The following is an 18,360-nucleotide window of genomic DNA, read 5'->3' as shown; positions in this document are numbered from 1 at the left end:
TAATTGCCCATATACTCTTAAAATTTGAAAGAGTTAAAAAGAGGAAGTGGAATCCACAAGCAGTGAAGGCAACCACGCGTGAAAACTAGCGAGATTGGAGAGACAGTGAGAGAGAGCAGGAGTGAGAGCAGAAGAGAGAGCAAGAGCGGGAGCGAGACCAGCGAGAGCGAGACCACGATCAACGATAGCGACAGCGAGAGCCAAACCAGCGAGAAAGCTGGAGAGAGCGAGATTCTGAGAACAAAGAGAGCGAGATTTGGACAGAAGCGTGGATTATGCGTTGAATTTGGCCACGATCTTATAGATTATATATAGAAAAATCCTAAAATTGAATACAAACAAAGAATGATGATGTAAGGGAAAACGTTAGCCAAGATTAGGTGTCTTATTGAGAGGAGTCCTTAAACCCTAAGTAATTTTAAAGAAGCCACCTGTACGATGATTTGTCACACTGAGAAGAGCTCAAAACTATTATAAATAAGACCATTTTCCTGAAGATTTAACCCATTCTCAAACAAATCTCAATAAAAAAAAAATCGTGTGAAATAGTAAGTGTAAGTGAGGAAGTTTTGTGAGGTTAAAAGAGAAAAGCTCGGGTAAGGTGCTGCCCAAATTTCTACCCAAATTTCCTTCTAGTTTAAAAAGGGAAAGCTCTACTGATCAAATCATAAAGAATAATAAGAAATAACTAGATCACAGTAAATAGTTTATCTCACCCTCTCTTTAAATGTTCTATGGTAGTGTTTATTATGTTGCATGATTATGTTAATTGTTATATTGCATTACATGTTTAGAACACTTTTCTCTACAAGGGACCCCATGCATTATGTTTGTTCATGATTACGTTAAAATCAAGTTTTAATTAGGTGTAAGTTATGCTTCCAGTCTAATCTTGCGTTTATGTTAATGGTTGATGTTGGATACGACTCTGGCCCTATTGACTGCATGGCCTGCTAATCATCAGATGGGTTAGTTTCCGCTTAAGTCCTCATCTTCCTATCAGGGCGGAGAAATTTATGCTTCCAGGGCTGGTAGGGCATGTATGGTTGCACCCCTCCAAGCCTAATCTTACGTTATGTTTACGCTAGAGACTAGCAGGGTATGTATGGTTGCACCCCTCTAGTCCAATATTATGTTTATGCTAATGATTGATGTTGGATGCAACTTTAGCCCTACTGACTGCATGACCTGCTAATCATCAGATGAGTTAGTTTTCGCTTAGGTCCTCATCTTCCTATTAGGGCGGAGAGATTTATGTTGGAAGCATAACCGACCACCACATGTTATTATACGTTTTCGGTCTCAACCATATATTTTCATGACATGTTGCTTGTGATTGTGCATTTGGTCACTACCCTACGTGAAAACTACTTACTGGGTATATTATATACTCATCCTATATTTTTACAGACTTTGTAGGTAAGGACACAACGTAGATGGCAGAATTGGATGTCGCTCAAATGGCCAACCATCAAACTCACTATTATAGGCATATGCATTTTGTACCACCATGCTAATGTTTTATGGATCCTGGTATTTTGATAAATAAACTTTTCATATAGTTTTTCTATCTAATTAATAAAATTTAGATATGTTCTTTGAAATTTTCACAAAAACTCATCTCATGATAGAAAAGTCTAAGTATGCATGTCGTAGCGGTCGGATCATAATGTGTAAGGATCCGGGCGTTATAAGTATGCTTGAAACAGAAGACGTTAGAACCTATAATAGAATGCATGAAATTGAACTTGGAAGAAGTAAAATACAGAGAATCGAGAAAAATTTTGGTCTTGATTTCTTGATTACTTTTTTAGTTGAAAGGCCAGATGATATTGACTGACAATTTGCATGTATATATCTAATAAATGAGGATCCTATAACATACTAAGAAGCCTTAAGTTCTTAGATTACCAAAAAGCCTCAAGTTCTTAGACTCTAGCTTATGGAAGGAAAACATCAATAATGAACTAGATTATCTAACCATGAACCGAACTTGGGACTTAGTGGATCTTCCTAAAGGAAGTAAGCCTATTAAGTGAAAATAGAATTTCATGAAGAAAATAAGACCATATTGTTCAATTGAAAGATACAAGGCTAGGTTAGTAGTAGTAGGGTATACACAAAAACAAGGTATTTACCACTTCGACACATATTCCTCGATAACAGAAATAACTACAATTAGAGCCTTGATTGTACTAGCTGCCATCCATGGACTTTTAATTCATCAAATAGATGTCAAATCTGCTTTTCTTAATGATGATCTAGAAGAAGAAATTTATATGATATAATCTGAAGGCTTTACAATTGTTGGCTAGGAAAATAAAATATGTAAACTTAAAAAGTCTCTTTATGGTCTTAAGAAAGCTCCCAAACAATGGTATGAAAAATTCAACAATACTTTAATAAAAATAATGTGTTTAAAGTGAATTCCTCAGATAAGAGTGTTTATTCGAAATTGTTTGAAGTAGAGTGTGTGATTGTATGCTTCTATGTTGGTTATATGCTCATCTTTGGAACAAACATAGAGGTAATAAAGAATACCAAGTTGTTATCATCGTCACATTTTAAAATGAAAGACCTGGGGAAAATTGACGTAATACTTGGTGTTAAAATAAAGAAAGCAGAAAATGGTTTTTCTCCGTGTCATTCATACTACATTGAAAAATTATTAAAGAGATTTGGCTGCTTTGATGGTCCTCCTGTAAGAACACCTTAGGATGCTAGGATAAGCCTTAAGAAAAGTAAGGAGTTAGTATGTCTCAATCTGAATATGGAAAGATCATAAGTAGTATTATGTTTCTAATGATACTAGATCTGATATTGCATACGTTGTGAGTAGATTGCGTAGATATACACATAATTCTAATAAATATCATTGGGGTGCTTTCGTCGTTTGTTGAGATATCTTAATGGCACAATCGACTATTGTTTGTATTTCAATAAATTCCCTGCTGGGTTGAAGGTTATTGTGATGCAAATTGGATAATTGATAATGACGAGGTCAATTCTACTGGTGGATATGTATTCCTATTCGATGGAGGAGCTATATCGTGGAAGTCTACAAAATAGATGTGCATAGCAAGATCCACCATGAAATCTGAATTTATTGCTCTAGAATTAGCTGGACAAGAGGTTGAGTAGCTTAGAAGTCTACTAGGAGATGTACCATTATGGAGTGCATCAGTATCGATTTTGGTACATTGTGATTCACAAGCTTTCATAGGAATTGTCAAGAATAATGTATATAATGGAAATGAGTCATATCTGTCTTAGACATGAAGCTATGAAATAGTTGTTAAAAGAAGGAGTTATTTCTTTGGAATTTGTGAGGTTTGTGAGGAATCTGGCTGACCCTCATACCTAAGGACTAATAAGAAAAATAATTTTAGAATCCTTAGTGAACATGGAGCTTAAACCCTTATAGTGGTCCATAGTTCACTATCTGGGTGGTCTATTGCAATAGACTTGATGACCCATAGTCTTTTTATTTTTTGGGGGTTTATTACAATAGACTTGATGGTCCAAGTCTTTTTCTTTTTGGGAGGTATATTGCGATAGACTTGATAATCCATGTTCTTCTATTTGGGTGGTCATAGTACAAACTTGATGGATAAAACTTAAACCTTGAAATGATTCATAGCCTTTTCTTTGGGTGGTCCTGATATGGACTTGATGGATAATGTTGAAATCTTCATAGCTCAGTATCTGAGTGGTTTGTCTCTGATATACTTGATGAAGTTGGTTCTGGTACGGACTAGATGACAAAGTCTTCATAGCTCAGTTTTGAGTGGTTTGTTTATAATAGACTTGATGAAGCATTTGACTTGATAGTGAAGGTATGACTGCCTTCTATGAAAGAGTTTAAAGGTCTCTTTCTAGAGCTTTCACAGTGAACCAAGGTTTACGTGCATGACCTTAATTAGCACACTCTATATCGTAGAATCAAGGAAAAGTACTTAGAGTAAAATGTGTTGTGGGGGTCTCAATTAGTGTTATGGAAAGTTCAAGAGGTAACTCACTTTCTCTAATGAAGTTATTGCCTCACTTGACTATGCATCAATTCATATTACTAGATATTGGTGTTTAAGTTTGATCTCCTATCTTTGCCCAAAACATTTTCTTCAAATAATTTGTTTTATTTTAATTTTTCTATAACAATCATTTGTAGGGAATTGTTGGAAATGACTTTTGGGCTTAGGCCCATAGTAAAAGTAAAAAGAATCCTACATTGGAGAATTAAACATTGCTTTAAAGGTATAAATACCAAGGCATGCTAGACGTAACTCCAAAATGTGGTGGTGATGGAAGTATAACCCTTTCACCACACGTGCATGCCGTTGTCTATTCAGTTGAACGAGCGGGTTTGGGTTATTGTACTTATGCGAAAAAGAGAACTTTTTATTACTCATTCCTTTAATTTTTTCCAACCTAAAAATTAAATGTTTTTTTTCCATTTGTGACCGTTCTTCCCGTTTATGATTTATTGTTTTTGATTGTTTCTTCCTGTTTGTGACTATTTCTTCCCAGTGTGGTTGTTCAACCCTAGCCTTTTTGATAAGCTTCTTCTTTAAGAACCCAGAAACACTGATATGAAAAATCAAGTTTTCCAATATTGTTTTTGCACTCTCTTCTACCTGTTTTCAGTTCCATTCTATTCTGAGCATCGTTTTTTTGCTTAATTCCAATCCATCTTCTAACGAGTGCACACTTGAATTTGGATGATGTGTTAACCTTGGGCACAACCAGTACAACGATTGATACTGAGGTTACACCATAATTGCTTTGAGGATAGTGGTTTCTCCATGGTGTAACAACACTCTCGCATCCGTTTTTACACTTGGGACATAGAAATACCCATGCTTATATTCATATAGTGCGAGGAAATGAAAAACCTATGAATAGTTATGAACTTGAAGAAGATCAAAAGTCCAGAGGAAATGAAAAGTCTTATGCATAATTATGAACTTAAATATCAACAGTTTGTGGAAGTATATCAAAAGTTTGTGGAAGTATCATGTTGAGGTTATTTATATTAATACGTGAGTTTACTATCTTCTGAGTGGGGTTTAATTTTTAAGAAATGATAGGTAAGTTTTAATTAGTTAGTTTTTCTAAAAAACCCTTTTTTTTTTTTTTTTTAAAAAAAACGTATATTCCCTTAAACATATAAATAAAGGGAAAGAACCATTCCCTTATGTGATTTACAGGGGGTGGAGAAGGGGATATTGATTTAACGATAGGAGTTGTGACTTTTAATTATTTGTGACAGAAAGATGAGAGAGATAAATAAATTTAATTTTGATTTTTAATGTAGTTTTTTTTTCCTTAAACTCAAATTAATTAATTAATTTATATTTTGATGATAACAAATTTGTTTTTATTTATTGAAAAGTTGAGTGTTTTGAAGTATTTATTGTGTAGAACTCGGAATAATGATTCCAACACAATTTGAATTGCCTAAATCGGAGTTCAAACAAAGAAAATACATGTGAAATAAGTTTAACGGAAAAATTCCAAGCTGATGACATGACATATATATTATTTTTAATCAAAGTAAACCAATTGAAAGGTGTCACTTGGAACATGAATGATACATGGTGAGCTTTTGTTTTTTGAAGTTGTTTAAAATGAAAATGAATTTAGAAAGCAAATGAATATAATATTATTTTATGTGTGTCTAATGACTAGTTAGACAAATTATGAACTTTTATTTTAATTATATATATATATATATGTCTAATGACTAATTAGGTTTAAATCTTCATCATTCAATTTTCTTTTCCAATATCCAAGGACCCAAATAAAATGTGGTTTCCAACAATTTTTCATCTCTATTTAAACTCATATTCTTCTCCAAATCATAGTAACAATTACATATTTTTACAATCTTCAAAACTACAATTGTTATTCTCTCAAAGCTCTCATTTTTTCTTTTCATCTGATTCTTGAGAGATTTATTGTATTGTGAGGATTAATTTGTTGAGAACTATAATTTGTAAATCAACTCTTTTAGAAAAATTTTCTCATATTGTTCTTCATTTCTAAATCTATTGTAAAGGGTTACTCTTGAACCCATAACAAGACTATTGTAATAGTTTGATCCTCAACCGTGGAAAGGATCAGGTTTGTTCTTACACCCGAAAAAAGAACGTTGTAGCAGTTCAACTCCAAGTTGTGGAAAGAGTAAAGTTTGTAATGACATATCCAAGAGAAACTTGGGAAGTGGATGTAGGCTGGTTGTCCGAACCACTATAAAATTTCTTGTGTTAATTTCTCTATCTCTCTCCTACTTTAATTTTGTAATTAATTTGTTATATTTTATTGCATGAAATTAATTGTAATATTTGTTCTTTAAATTAATTGCTTAATGTTTATTTAGGTGGGTTGAATTGATCTTTATATATCTCATACCAATCTTTCTATTGAAATCAAATTGGGTGCTTAAAAGTGTTAGTTTTGATTACTTGACTATTTTGGGTTGAATTTATTTGCATGGATTTATTGTTTAAATTATTTGTTAGCGAAAAGTTTGTTAATTTTTTTAATATGACCTATGGTAGTAAATTTTTTTAATTAGTTTGATTAAATTCTATTCATTTCTCTATGGTTGTTATACCGATCATACATTTAAGTACTTTTAAAGTAGTAGATGTGTGAGTTTTAAGTTGAGTGTTAAATTAGGTATTGTAAAGATATACAAGGGTAAATATTAACTTGAGCATGCCATTTTTTTAAAAAAAATGTTTAGTTTTTCTTTTTTTTTAGAGACAAATATTTAAAAATTGACTCATCAACCGGTGAAATGGATGATTCAAACTTCTAACTTCTAGGTCAAAAAATGTATGATTTAATCAATTGAGCTAGTTGATAGTACATAAACATGTCTACAATTAAACAACATAACTCAAGATGATTTTTAGGTAATTAAAACAAACATTAAGTCACAAAATCATATATAAAATGATTGTATATTCTTAAAGTTCAAAGCCTAAAATATATAGATATTTTAATAATTTAAGAGTTCAAAATGAGACACATTTGAAAGTCAAGGAAACAAAGTTATTATTTCTTTTATTCTAAATTAGGGTAAAAAACACATGGTGAATGGATAATATAACAACCTTAAAAGCTACGTTACATATCATACAACCACCACACACATGATACGATGATTGTGTGCACAATTAACCTTCCAAAACCCCATGAAAAGGAAGAAACTACAACACAACATAGCCCAAAACACAAACAAACATACATTAACAACTGATAATAAAGAACTTTAATAAAAATCAATCTGTTTGCGAGAATTTTCTCCATCCAATTCAACAATGTTCAATCTCTCAGCCACTTCCACCCAAAACACCCTTCAACTTCTTGATCGTAACGGGGTCCAAGAACGTTGTCTTTGCGACGATGTCGGTTGGCAACTCGTTGCCAAACAAGGCATAGTCCAAAATTTGCAGCCCTGGGTTAGGGCTACTAAAGCTGACAAACCCAAGAGCAGTGGTTTTGCCAGAGTTGATCTGGAAATGTAGCAGCCCTTGAGGGAATACCATAATGTCACCTTTGTACAATGTCTTGAAGTACACGGTATTTGCCGACGAAACAAACCCGGCACAGATCGTGCCTTCGACCACAAGCAGAACTTCAGAGGCAGCAGGGTGGGTGTGCATTGGTATCACACCACCGACTGCTAGGTCGAGGCGGGCTAGCGAGATTCCAAGGCCATTGACACCGGGAAATTGGGCAGTAAAGGCGGGAGTCACTGCAGCCTTGATGATATTTGAAGTGTTACCTGTTAAAAATATGAATAAATGATTTAAAAAGTATATCTTATTTATTAACTTAAATTTTGAGATAAATAATAGTTTAAAGTGCTTGAGTTGGAATTGTGGATAATGATTAGGTGTAACTTAGATTCACCTAATCTATACATTTTGTTTTCTTTTCATAGTAGAAAAAAAAAATAATCCAACTTAAAAAAAAAATGTCTGACACAGTAGATTTTTATTTTTTTAAAATATTTTTTATCTTTAGCTTCTCTCCCTTACACAATTGTCATATTTAGCAGTTTGGGAAGAGATCTTAAAAAGGACATTTTACAAAAGGCACAAAAGCAATTTTAGCCCATTGCTTGTTTAGAAATCATTTGAAAAGTACATTTTAGGAGGCTTTGAAGTTGTTACTAAAACACTTTTGAATTTTTTTAAAAAAATAATAACTTATTTCATAATCATTCTCAAATACGTTACATTTAATGCCACTTACTTGTTCATACGTAAATTTTCAATCTCATGACTAATGAAAATAGAAGAACGGTTAGAATATGAATAAAGTATCAAGTATTATATAACCTATATCAATTCAAATCTAATGAATGTAGTTTAACATTTACCAGCAACACCAAGGCCCGAATAAGCAAAGTCTTTTTCCGTGACAAGGGATACCTTCTTGCACGGGTATCCAGCAGGGGTATCAGCGGATTTGAGGTCAGCGACACAGAAGTCTTGGACAAGAGCATCGGAAAAGGAAGCTGCAAGGACGGAGAAGGCGAAGAAAAGAGGAAGAACCATCATCTTCTTAGCCATAGATAACAATAATCGATATGTGTCTACTTGAAGCAAAGTAGGGTTTGAGAGGCCATTTATATAGAAGTAAAGGGAGGTATGTAAAAGGATAACAATGGTAATAGCGCATCCCATTCCCATGCAGCATTTTGTGCCATTACTTGAAGTTGAAAGGGCGTGGTAATATTTGGACAAAAATTTGAGCTGTGAAGCATGTGAATGCCTCTGATTTTCCATTGAAAAGACAACAAAAAGTTTCTTTTTGTATGGTGTCAAAATCACTTAAAAAGGGGAAAAATATCTTACCCAAAATATCTCCTCCTTTTTTTTTTTTTTTTTCTTTTTTTTTACTACCAGGAAGAACCCCAAACATTTATTGCATTCAAGAAATATTTCAGACAATTAAGTAAAATTTTCAAAGAATGTTCAGCTTTGATGATTATCAAATTCAATAAATAAACCACAAAAGAGAATGAGTACTTAAGAGAAAAAAGATCTTATTAAATTTGTATAATATGTGATTAATTGGTAAGAATCAGGATGTGTTTGAGATAATGCTTTTGAGACGGTTAAAAGTGATTATGCAACAATCTTAATCGCTTTGGTAAGATTGATTCGAAATAATTAAATTGGTTAGAATCACTTTCTTAATTAACATATTCCCTACAAACTTTTAAAAGTAGATTCTCGTAGGATCAACAACTTCCCTAACATTATTTAACAAGAAAGAAAAACTATCCAAGTTTTTATAGCGGGTCTATTTAATCGTTAACGTTAATTACAACTTAACATTATTTACCAAACACTATAACATACTTTTTCAAGTTTAAAGTTAAAAATTTACTAAATACTAACTTACAATATTTTATAGTTGATTTTCGTAGAAACACACATTTTCCAACAATTATCTTAAAAGCTACAACAACCCCAAACTAATCCTTAGTATATTTAATTTACTATAGGATCAATTTCATTTCAATATATCTTCATATGCATGAGTTTATTGTAATTGGTGATGTATCAAAACCTTATAACTTACTATATAGTGCTATTTTATGAATATGGATACTTCTTAATATGAATACGAGATTTCCTCGCATACATCTATTAATGTAAAACTACCCTTTCGAATTATACACTCTCGTGGAAACGTAAATATGAATATTTTTTTGAATTGAAAATAGTTGTTTGGCTCATAAAAAAAGGAAAAAAAATCCAAAGTGGGTCCATTTCATAGTCACATGAGGATGTAAGGGGATAGAATAATGGAAGGGCAAAAGAAGACAATATAACAGCTAGCTCTGCATATTTGGAGGAGCCTATTATCTTCTTTGAATTTGAAGTCATGCAGAGCTTTGTGTGGAGGAGAAAGGTTCCCTATCTTGTGGGTTACTTTCTTTTACTGCCTTCCTTTGGATGTGCTTAGATTTGGATGACTTATCTTCCGTCCTCACATAAATATTTACCAAAATAATTCTCTCTGTATAAGATACATAGTTATCTTATCTATTATATATTATAACCTAGTAGAATATTTCAAATTTGTTATCTGGCGTTCCGAATGACTTAGTACAGAGGTCCAGGGACGACGTGCCTTGATGGGGGTTCGGGGTCAACGCTCTCGAAACCTAAGTTGAATTTGTATTTGGTATATTTAATTATTTGTGACTTAGGTACGACTATGATCTTAAGATTTAGAGAAGCGTACTATATGAATTATTTAACTCTGAAGAACCATTATTTTGTATTCTGTAATATTCTCTCTAATTAAATTATACTCTCTTTACCCCCTAGACATAGCTAACATACAGTTAGTGAACCATATAAATTTGTATATCAATTATCTATTCTTCTACGTTTTTTATATTCTTTACTTATCAATTTCGTAACAGAACCTATAAACTCCCAATATAGATATTTGGTCGAAATTTGGAACCTAATCCAAGAATGATAAACCTGAAGAGGCATCATGCATCTTGAGGGGACATTATTGTTGATGACTCTCACGATCTTTATAAGATATATGAGTTATTCTTCTCATGATTAATTGGATTTGAGATGAAACTCTATGTTTGTATGGTAGACCAGACCCAATATATAACGTAATTTCTTACTTCCCTAGCTATTTTTTAGTAGTGATAAATTGGGTGTTGATTGTTCACAACTCTATCTTTGAGGAGTAATATTTGTGTGCAACCTGACGTCCATGCATCCCTTTCAATCACAAAGGAAAAAATATCAAAGTAAAAAAAATTACCACACGACAATTTGTAATTGAACACTTGGATAAGCTACATAAATATGAGTACAACTTGAGATGCAACAAAATGTTTCTCTAACTTTGAGATTAGTGTCTATAATATGACAATATATATAAATTCGTATTAATCGAATCGAACTAAAGCTTTGATGATTTTTTTATATTCTATTTTTTAATCTTGAACTTTTTTTTTTATTTATGCTTTCTAATATATTTTTAATCCCAAACTTTTAATAAGATAATTAAACATTAGTATTTGTATTTCTTTTCTCCTACCATTAATTGTTGTAATGATATTACTAAAAGAATTGTTTTAAAGATAGATAAATATAGCTTTCAATATGTGTATTTATGTCTTGTTATAGTTTTTTTTTTAGTACAAACACAACTCAGGTTGAATTTGCTAAGGGCATGTATTTGATTTATGTATGCAAGCTAAAATATACATTGAGTAAAACATATCTTAAATGTTAAAGTCTTGATGAGGCAATCAACAATTTGGTCGGAGGATGGTACATAACGAACATCAAGCTGACCACTGAGCACTTGATCACGAGCAAAGTGAATGCCGATCTCATTGTGCTTGGTCCGCGCATGAAACACCGGATTGATAGCTAGAGCACCGACACTGAGGTTGTCACACCACAAGATTAGAGTCGACTTCTGTTTGACACCAATCTCAGACAATAGTTGTTGCACCCAGATGATTTCAGTAGAGGTATGAGCAAGCGCTCTATATTCAGACTCCGTGCTGGACCGGGCGACAACAGATTGTTTCTTTGAGGACTAGAAGATAAGATTACCACCAAGGAAGATGAAATAAGCAACAACTGATTTTCGATCATCTATGTTGGCTGCCCATGCCAAAACAGACAGGTCAGATCCATATTGAATGTAGAGGCCAAAGTGTCGAGTGCCACTCACATATCTTAGTACTCTCTTCACCACTTGCCAGTGAATGTCCGTAGGTTGCTTTAAGTACTGACTTAGATGATTAATCGCATATGTAATGTCAGGTCGCGTGGTGGTTAAGTACTTTAGGGCGCCAATCGTACTCCGATAAACATAGGGATTGTCAAGAGGAGTGCCATTGGAGATGGAGAGTTTCTTGTTTAGAACACTCGGAGAGGGTGCCGATTTTAGATCTCAAAGGTCAAGGCGGTGGAGTAGGTCCTTGACATATTTTTCCCGATTCAGTATAACTCCATTTGCGACAGTGTGCAGTTGGACTCCAAGAAATTAATGGAGTTGGCCAAGATCCTTTGGAGAAAATTTGGAGTCCAAGGTTGTTACAAGCTTGTTGATTACCTGTGGATCGGTGCCAGTAATAATTACATCATTAACATATACTAGTAAAAGTATCAAGGCAGAAGTGCTCCAATATATGAAGAGGGATGTATCAGACTTAGCATTCTGAAAGCCCCAGCTACATACTGCTGTCTTCAGTGTGTTGTTCTAGGCCCTTGGCACTTGTTTGAGGCCATATAGGGCCTTGTGTAAGCAACAGACATGATTTGGTAGTTGAGGATGAAAACATCCTTGTGGTTGACACATGTAAACTTCTTCATTGAGGACCCCATTAAGGAAGGCGTTAATGAAATCTAACTGTCTCAATTGCCACCCTTTGGACATAGCAAGGCTAATGATGATCTGGATGGTGAACGCCTTCACCACTAGACTGAATATCTCGAAGAAATTAATGCCCGGATTTTGATGGAAGCCTTTTGCTATGAGTCATGCCTTGTAGCGTAGAATGAAGCCATTAGGACTCCTTTTGTAAGACCCTAACATTAAATCTAAAGTGGGAAGTTAAATAGAGAAGAAAAAACCTAAGTAAGGATATTGGAACAAAGGGAGAAAAACATCAAAATTATCCAAAAAGGTGACAAAAATCCAAACGCCTATGAAGGGTTAAAACATATTGGACGCAAGAAGGCATGGAGGATGGAAGCTAGAAGACTTGAAAAATGGCTAAGGGTTGCACATAACCAACGTAAAGGCATACATGAGGACACAGGCAGCAAGCATGCGTCGAAGTGAGCATGCTAGGCACGCCAGCCATGCGTCGAGGCCAAGTGCACAGGCCATGCATCGAGGCCAAGCGTACAGGCCATACGCCGAGCGCGCAGCCCATGCATCGGTGGTAAACGTGCAACCCATGCATCGATGATGAGCACGTAGCCCATGCATCGATGGTGTATGCCGAGCACGCAGCCCATGTGTCGATGAACGCCCTGCTTATGTGTCGAACAGGCAAGCGGGTGATCCATCCTATGCGCTGCCAAGCAACCATGCGTCGATGCGCCAGGCCAAGCGCACGCCCATGTAGCCGAGCATGCCTATGCGGCCGAGCAAGCGTGCAAGTGCCTAGGCAGTTCACCATGCGTAGATGGTCAGCACCATGCATAGATGGTCAGCACCATGCGTTTATGCTTAGTAGGCTAAGAAGCACACTTAGCAAGCCATACGTCGAGGGTGAACGGCCACCCTATGTGTTGGTGATGACCAACTCATGCGTTGGCTAAGTTGAACTTTGATGAAGGAAAGGTGAGTTGCTATGCATTAAGGATAAAAGGTGAGGCTAATTGATGGAAAACTTCAAGGGAGAAAGCCAAGGGTATACGAATATAAGACTTAAATAATTTAAGTAATGAAATATGTGAGGTATTTAAGGGATTTAGGTGGCAAAAGGAAGATCACATAAAATTCAAGTAAGAGGTGGCTAAAGGAGATTTCATGCAATTGAAGTCTTATCACCCAAGCATGAGGTGGGTGAAGGAGATTTCATGCAACAAAAGGGATTTTGGCTAGCAAGCTAGAAGGAGAATAACTCAAGGCTAGGCTAAGGATAGGCTGGGTAGACTGAATGTTGGCAACTCCAAAGTGAGACAAATGGGAGTTGTGTTATCAACATGGGGTGAGTTTGAAATGGCTATAAATAGGGGAGTTGGGCAAGGGGAAGTCATTCATACGAGCACCTAAATCGTGTGTTGTGAGAATATTTAGAGAGTGACATTTGAGTTATTAGGCTGCCAAGTTCATTGGAGATCAAAAGAAACAAGGTTGCGTTAGTGAGGCATTGAGGCAGCCGGACGCACAGCCAGCCCACGCCCTGTGCGCACGTAGCATTGCGTCCATCCGTCCGTCCGCATGTACATCGCTCGATGCATCTCGTGCGCTAGCTCAACACAGCTGCCTTCCCCGTGCAGCGCATCAAGCCTAGTGCAATGCACGCCTAGCGCATGCCTAAACGCGCCAGCCCCTGTGCGGCACAACACGCCCACTCTGCCTACTGCCCAACGCCCAGCTGCCTATCTTAGACCAAATAACCTCTAAAGAGGCTAACTTTGGTATTTTGGCTAATTTTGAGTAGGGTAAGCTGGTTTTTTCAATATATAATGATATTTTGGCTAAATTTGACACTATTTATTGATATAACAAGTATTAATTGAAGAATTTCCATTGATATGGAGGAATTCTCAGGAAGGTAGTCTGAAGGTGATTTTAATGGAAAAACATGCTTACGGTGAGTGTTTACTTGGCTTTATGCTTTAATATGTGAATAAATGCATATGTAAGTGCAAAATACATGCTTATGATGATTGCCATGATATTGTTTGTGAAATTTCTATGGAAATTGAGATTATACCTAGATTACATAGTTAGCATGCTTAACAAAAGGTGCTTGGCAGAAAAATATAGTCGACCTCGGTCGGCGGGAAATAATAGTCGATGACGACCGACGGGGAATATAGTCAAATACCTAAGTATGACTAGCGGGATAAAGAATTGTCGGTGTGCACATTGGCGGAAAAAGTGGGTTATAGGAAAGTTTCTATAAAAAAGTTATGATGATTGATAATGTGTCCATGATATGAGCATGCCACGTATAGCATGGGACTGGAGGATGTTGATTGGATGAACATATACATGATCATGCATAAATTATACTGGAATTATGATTTTGTGATTGATTTCCCAAAAGATATGATTTGCAAAGTGATTATTATTTTAAAAGAACTACTCACTGGGCTTAGTAGCTCACACTCTTCCAAATGTTTTCTTATATCCCCCCTCCCAGGTAGCAAAGCGGAGCATTCAAGGAGGAGTCTGCTAACCACCATCACACCAGGACTTGAATTCTCAGGGCATGGCTCGGATCATATAATAAAGGATATAGGAAATTAAACTATGTGTATGAAAGATAGATAGAGTGTTGTAAACATGTTGAAATCCTTAATAGATATGAGGGGAATGTTAAATTTAAATGTTGTCTTGGAATACTACCGGTTTACCCTCATGCTCCCTTCCCGGTCTTAGGGGTTAAGGTTAGGGAGGGGGTGTGACAGCTTGGTATCAGAGCAAAGGTTTACGTAAAACTTGGAGAAAAGTTTAGTCTAGCATAAGTATAAATAGAATATAGGAAAAATAAAGGAAAAGGGATAGGTTAAAGCCAAAGCGGTATCAGAAAAACGCTTACCTATGGTAGGGAAGCCAGATAATAATAAAAACTAGGCCAGCTTAAAACCTAAAGAGGAGTAAATATAATGAAATATATTAGGAAACCTAAAATAGAATCAGGAAAAGTTAGGAGAAAGAAATGAGAAATAATAAGTGGACATAGGAAAACATGAGAAAATGGGGAAGTGAAAATAATTAGTAAGTAATAACTTGAATAATGTCCACTGTAGGAAATGAATCCGAGCAAACAAGACTAGTGGTGAAATGACTCCGGAACAAATGAAAATAATATGATCATAATAAGTCCCATCAATAACCTATATGAAGAGAAACATTCCTACCATGAACCACGAATAAACACACACACATTATATTTACATACATGCATGTACACATATATAAGAACATATATACATATGGAAGATTAAATTAGAAAACAATATTTAAAAAAAAAGTAATGAAGATGCTTTCAATGTGTTTCAAATCCTTGTCACGTTTATTATTATTAAAAATGAAATGGATTATTATGATTGTTATTATTAATAAGTGGTGGAAATTATAAGATGAGTTGAAAGACACAGCAACAAGTTGACCCTAAATGACCGTCGGCCCTGCCATGGGCTGGCCATGCAATTTGGCGTCATTAAATCCCCACAATAAACTCTCTATTTTCCACTCTTTATCGTGCCTTCTATCTTTCTGACTTTCCTAATTTCTTTCCTTACTAGGGCTTCCTGTTGCTTTTACAGAACTCTAAGAGTCACATCTACCACCTTGCTGGCCCATGAAGGCTGGCTTTTCAAAGAGATACTTCAGCGGGTCCATCCTTGCAATCAGCATGGTCGTATAGTTCAACATGTAACTTGGAGACCGCGGTGCTAACCTAGGGGAAAACCCTGAACAATATGAAAATAGTGTGAATAATAATACTGAATATCCTATTACCTTGAACAATGCAAACTTGGTGGAATCCCGAACTAACATGGGATGTCCATATCCTGGGAAAAATCATAGTGGTATATGTCTGAGAGGAACCAGAATTTGCTACGGGTGTGGTAAGGTTGGCCATATCCGCAAAAACTGTTATATTTTCCAGATAAAAACAAGAGAGATTCAGGAAAAATATCAACGGAAATTGGTCAGAGGTTCAAGTTCAGGAAGCAACAACATATTGCCTGAACTGAGGACCAAGAATGGGCACGTGTAGGAAAGAAGGATATTCCTCGACGAATCATAATTGAATTCGAGGAACAACCCACCTATGACTCTAACAACACGGAATCCTATAAATTTTGTATCTTTTGTAAGGAAATAGAACATGTGCAGGAAAGATGTGTATGGAGAGACGAGTGAAAGACTATGTAGACTGAAAGAAACTACTAATGTATATAGTAACCATGTTCATAAATAAAAATAGTATGTTGATAACATGTGTGTAATTTATATGTGAATGGTTGTAGATAAAATGCTAAGAAGTGGAAAACATAGAACGGGGCAACCCTCTGGAAACGAAAATGAAAGTGCCTCAAGCTATCCAAAAGAAAAATCCAGGGAGGAAGTACAAATGGATAAATTCACCCAAGACTTCAAGCAAGCTTAGAAAATATAGAACCTGATCCCCAGAAGAAATATGGGATAGAACGACTAAAGGCATTGAGAGCCACAAACTTTGAAGGAACAAAGGATCCTGCAGATATAGAGGCATGGATGAATCAAATAGAAAAATGTTTCCAAGTGATAAGATGTCCTGAAAACCGTAAGGTAAGTCTTGCCACATTCTTACTGCAAAAACAAGTAGAAGATTGGTGGAAGCTATTAAAGAATAGGAGAGGCGATCAAGAAGAAATATGTTGGGAGAACTTTCGAAAGGAATTTTTCGAAATATTCTATCCCCGATCATTCAGGGATATGAAACAAGATGACTTCCTACAGCTCATGCAGGGAAACATGACTGTAGTGGAGTATGAATTAAAGTATATGGAATTATCCAAGTATGCTTTAAACATAGTGGTGGATGAAAAAGAACATTGTCGAAGGTTTGAAATAGGATTAAAATAAGAGATTCAAACTCTTGTTACAGCAACCGCAGAATGGGGAGAATTTTCAAAGCTAATAGAAGCCGCGATGAGAGTAGAAAGAAGTTTAACAACGAAAGAAGTAAGACCAGAAAGAGACTCATAAATGAGTCAGTGGCGGAGGGAAGAACCAAGAAATTTTACCCCTAGGGTTGAAAGCAGAAGTGGATGGAAAAGAAGAGGAACTACTAACATTAAAGCAGACCCTGAACGGGAGAGCCAAATAAAGGAATCAATGATGAGTGTTAACCAAAGACCAAGATGCCCGATCTGTAATAAATATCACTAGGAAAGATGTTGGGAGAAAACCCAAGAACGTCGCACACGTGTTTTAATTGTGGCAGACCAGGACACTTTAAATAAGAATGTCCTCAGTTGATGGATACTGGAAATGTACAACCACCAAACAACCCAGGAGGAAGATTAACAACGGTTGAAGGAGGACGAACTATAGGAGGAAGAAAAAAGGAAACAGGAAAAATGACGTTGGGAAAACTATATGGACTAACTCAAGATAGAGAGGACAATATGTCCGTGGTGGGAAAAAGGAAAAAGAAAGTTTTAGAAGACTATAATAAAAGTTGTGGTGTAATAAAACTGTATGAGGTAAATTATTAAATAAAAGTTCTGTTGTAAATTAAGTTTCGTTGAATTTCGAGGACGAAATTATTTTAAGGGGGTAGTAAATGTAAGACCCTAAAATTAAATCTAAAGTGGGAAGTTAAATAGAGAAGAAAAATCCTAGGTAAAGATATTGGAACAAATGGAGGAAAACATCAAAATTATCCAAAAAGGTGACCAAAATCCAAACGCCTATGAAGGGCTTAAAACATGTTGGACGCAAGAAGGCATGGAGGATGGAAGCTAGAAGACTTGAAAAATGGCTAAGGGTTGCACACAACCAACGCAAAGGCATACATGAGGACACGGGCAGCAAGCATGCGTCGAAGTGAGCATGCTAGGCACGCTACAGGCCATGTGTCAAGGCCAAGTGCAC

At 35.6% G+C, this 18,360-nt stretch overlaps 1 protein-coding gene across 1 annotated transcript; it reads right to left on the bottom strand.

Annotated features, from left to right (window-relative positions):
• Nucleotides 1–7,045: 7,045 nt before the first annotated feature.
• Nucleotides 7,046–8,617, bottom strand: LOC120071474 (auxin-binding protein ABP19a-like). The gene is made up of 2 exons (XM_039023785.2): nt 8,396–8,617; nt 7,046–7,795 (listed from the first exon to the last, which is right to left on the bottom strand). Exons 1-2 carry the CDS (start codon nt 8,586–8,588, stop codon nt 7,341–7,343), a joined length of 648 nt encoding a protein of 215 aa, XP_038879713.1. The 5' UTR covers nt 8,589–8,617; the 3' UTR covers nt 7,046–7,340.
• Nucleotides 8,618–18,360: the final 9,743 nt, after the last annotated feature.

Source organism: Benincasa hispida, chromosome 2, assembly GCF_027475165.1.
Source record: "Benincasa hispida cultivar pf3 chromosome 2, pf3_genome.v1.1, whole genome shotgun sequence".
Lineage (NCBI taxonomy): Eukaryota > Viridiplantae > Streptophyta > Magnoliopsida > Cucurbitales > Cucurbitaceae > Benincasa > Benincasa hispida.
This window is presented reverse-complemented; position numbering and strand designations above follow the sequence as displayed.